The sequence below is a fragment of the Marmota flaviventris genome, chromosome 6 (assembly GCF_047511675.1).
Source record: "Marmota flaviventris isolate mMarFla1 chromosome 6, mMarFla1.hap1, whole genome shotgun sequence".
Classification (NCBI taxonomy): Eukaryota; Metazoa; Chordata; class Mammalia; order Rodentia; family Sciuridae; genus Marmota; species Marmota flaviventris.
This window is the reverse complement of record NC_092503.1, coordinates 122,322,084-122,325,884: the sequence shown is the minus strand read 5'-3', so window position 1 is coordinate 122,325,884 and position 3,801 is coordinate 122,322,084. Positions and strand designations below refer to the sequence as shown.

Genomic DNA, 3,801 nt, shown 5'->3' with positions numbered 1-3,801 from the left:
CAGATTAAGTCAGGAGGATATGCACAACCTAAACAGACCAATATAAATCAGGAAATAGTAGAAGCCATCAAAAGACTACCAACCAAGAAAAGCCCAGGACTGGAAGGGTATACAGCAGAGTTTTACAAAACCTTTAAAGAAGAACTAATACCAATACTTTTCAAGCTATTTCAGGAAATAGAAAAAGAGGGAGAACTTCCAAATTCATTCTAGAGGCAAACATCACCCTGATTCCTAAACCAGACAAAGACATTTAAAAGAAAGAAAACTACAGACCAATATCTCTAATGAACATAGATGCAAAAATCCTCAATAAAATTCTGGCAAATCGGATACAAAAACATATCAAAAAGATTATGCATCATAATCAAGTAGGATTCATCCCTGGGATGCGAGACTGGTTCAATATACAGAAATCAATAAATGGTATTCATAAATCAATAGACTTAAAGATAATAACCATATGATAATCTTTTTTTTTTTTGGTATATCATTGTTTAATCTATCAACATGACAATTTATATTCTGCACATGGTAACTTGTGATATTTAACATTGTGCTACAAAAAAGTACAACAAATAGTAGGAATCAACTTTTAACATTTCTCTGATGTCAAAAAAGAATGAAGTCACTTCTGTTCTATGTTAAAAAATATATGTTCCCTGCTTCCTTTTAATACAATTTATAAAGCTTTACTAAATGAAATATTTTGTTCTAGAGAAACATCTATTGACTTATGTGAAAATAAACAGTCCCATATCTTTAAAATCTATATAATTATGTTAGAGTATTTACACTTCATATAGTATTTAAAATGCAATACTTATGCATAAATAACTTTTTCCATTCAAGGTATGGAGATAGAGATGCATTATTATCATTTGTACATACTTATATCACAATTGAAAACATATTTATGTGAAATTTGACAAATTAGGAAAAGAACAAGGGCATGCTAATCCAGAACTAATACTAAATCAGAACTCTAGTATGGCTAAGTGGGACCAGATGAATGACCAGCAAGCAGCACAGATTAATAACTTTCTGGAATTCCTGTGGATAATGTCAACCAGTAGCAAGTAAGATACACATTAGAGATTATAGAACTACAAAAACTAGAGCAATATGTAGTAGATACTTAAATAGCATACTGGAAAGAATTTAGCCTAATTCCTAATTGTGCTTTGGATGGGCAAAAGCTAATGTCATACTAAAATCAATTACTATAACACCTCAATATTTCTTGTGCTTTAGAATCCTCTTCCTTGCACTTCTCTTAAAAGTATCTTGCTTCTTGTCTAACTGGGTTTGCTGAGGCCAAGACAAGATTTTAAAGTGTGTACAAATTAAGCAACTAAAATTTGGAGATCTTATGTTCCTAACACTCTTTCTAGTCACTGATTAGATCAGTTACATCATCATATATATTTTTCTTTAGATGATAGGAACAAAGCCCTTCGAGGTCAAGGCATGATGGGAGAGATCTCAGAACTTGTCTTAGAGAATCAAGGCATTACTGAGATAAATGATTTCCACTCCAATATAATCATTACTATTGAGTTAAAGGTCTTCACAAACTCTATAATGATGTCTTATTTTGGAACAAATAAATTTGGAATGAGTACATATACTCCTGTGTGTGTGATACACACATATGTGTGTGTGTGTGTGTGTGACAGAATGATCTAAAAAAAATGGAAGTGCAGTTATGTCACTTGAAACACTTCTTTAAAAAATAATTTGGCTTATATAATTCTTTCCTAGTTCTATTTTACATCAGTACTGAATTAAGACAGAAAACAGAAAAAATACATATACTTAAAATAAGTTAAATAATAATTTTAAATAAAGTAACATTTCTTCCATGATTGACTTTCATTTCACTTTAGAAAAAATATGCATAAATTTAACAAATCAATATAAAGTTAAGAATTCCAACTCAATTTAAGAATTCCCAGTTTTAGTCTAAGTAATATTTTAAGGTCAAAAAAATACTTTAAAATGGTTGAAAAGGAGCAATTACTGATAAATGCCAACACTTATTCAACATGGTTGCAAAAAAAGCACTGCATAGTGTCCTGTAAAGCAGGTCAGTCCTTTCAGTGCCAGGGGGTTAAGGGGGACAAAAGTTAAAAGCAAAAATATAACTAAAAAGCTACTTTCTATTTTTTATGCTGATTACAAAGGTCTCAAGTCAAAACCTAGAGTTAACCAACCTCCTTTGCCACTGTCCTTTTTTTCTTCTTTACAGTCTAACATGCTCATTTTCATCCAACAGCTCAATGTCCCTCTGTCAATGACAAGCAAGTACTAAAACCACCATGTAAGGTGTAAGTCTACCAACAATGTGGCAAAGAATGGTATGATCGAGGTAATGTATATCATTCCACACAACCACCAAGGTAACTGACGCTTTTTAATAACATGATTTTTGTTTAAAGGTGTATTTGCCATACACAGGCTAAAACTGACAATTTTAAACCATAATTTATGTATTCTATGACATTAGTTTGAAATTAATGCAAAGCAATTCAACTTAAACGTGGTATTTCAATACCACCAAATGCTACATTATCTTTTAAAACCCTGGTTTAACTTATCATTTTATTAAAATTAAGGAATGATTTGCTCAGACAAATCACATTTGCTGAAGCTTTATGTTTCTTGGACTCACATACTGAAAACCACAGGAATGTTATAGGAAAGACACAAAATCAAAAAAAAAAAAAGAATTATATATCTTGATTTTTTTTTTTTTGGTTAAGTTACCAACTACCAGCAAAATGAACCAGCACAATTTCAAAACAGTTAAAAAAAACAAAAATGAGGTTGCTTATGAAGGCCATAGCTTTGGTGACAACTTAGAACCAAACTTTAGATCTGCAGTTGATCCAGACCTAAACTGTTTGCTCATGCCTTATGTCCCCATTTATTTGCAGGGCTTTATGGCTACAGCATATTCTTCACTCATTGCACACATGACAGACACCTGCACATCTTCACCTGCATTGTACTTTCCTTCTATTTCTTTGCCTAGTTCACCTTCTGGCAGTTTAAGATCCTCACGAACTTCACCAGTTTCTGTCAGCAGGGAAAGGTAACCATCCTGAATGCATATCAGTTGATAATCATTTCTCTTAATATTTGGAACATCCATGTTATGAGTAGAAGGGCAAATATCTTCATATTTTTTGCCTGTGAAAATATCAATTCCAACAAGGTGTACCTTGGCATGACCGTGCTTTCCAGTTTTGGAAGTTGACATCTCCACTATTTTGCATGGTCGTCCTTTGAGCACCACAAAGCCATTTTTGCGCAGGGCCGAGCACTGCATAGGATAAGTGCTGGAAGCCCCAGCATCTCCGGTAGTGAAATCAATTTCGTCGGCCATGGTGGGCTGGGGAAATGCTAGTTTTTCCGAGGAACCCCAACCCTGCTTGCTCCAGTTCCAGTTCCACCAGATCTTCCTCAGGTCAGGTCTTCACCTTTCAGCGGGCACAGAACGCCTATCGTCTGCGTACCGGCGCCGGCGGCAGTGGCGGCCACAGCAGTTCTGATAATCTTGATAGATGCAGAAAAAGCATTCAACAAAGTACAACATTCCTTTATGTTCAAAACACTAGAAAAACTAGGGATAACAGGAACATACCTCAACATTGTAAAAGCTATCTATGATAAGCCTCAGGCTAGCAACATTCTGAGTAGAGAAAAATTGAAGGCATTCCCTCTAAAATCTGGAACAAGACAGGGATGCCCTCTCTCACCACTTCTGTTCAACATAGTTCTCTAAACACTGGCCAG

General features: G+C 34.4%; 1 protein-coding gene across 1 annotated transcript; it reads right to left on the bottom strand.

Moving 5' to 3' along the window:
• Positions 1-855: 855 nt before the first annotated feature.
• Positions 856-3,525, bottom strand: LOC114082183 (eukaryotic translation initiation factor 5A-2). Its single transcript, XM_071613953.1, has one exon. The coding sequence runs from the start codon at positions 3,389-3,391 to the stop codon at positions 2,930-2,932; it is 462 nt and encodes a 153-aa protein (XP_071470054.1). The 5' UTR covers positions 3,392-3,525; the 3' UTR covers positions 856-2,929.
• Between the last annotated feature and the right edge of the window lie 276 nt (positions 3,526-3,801).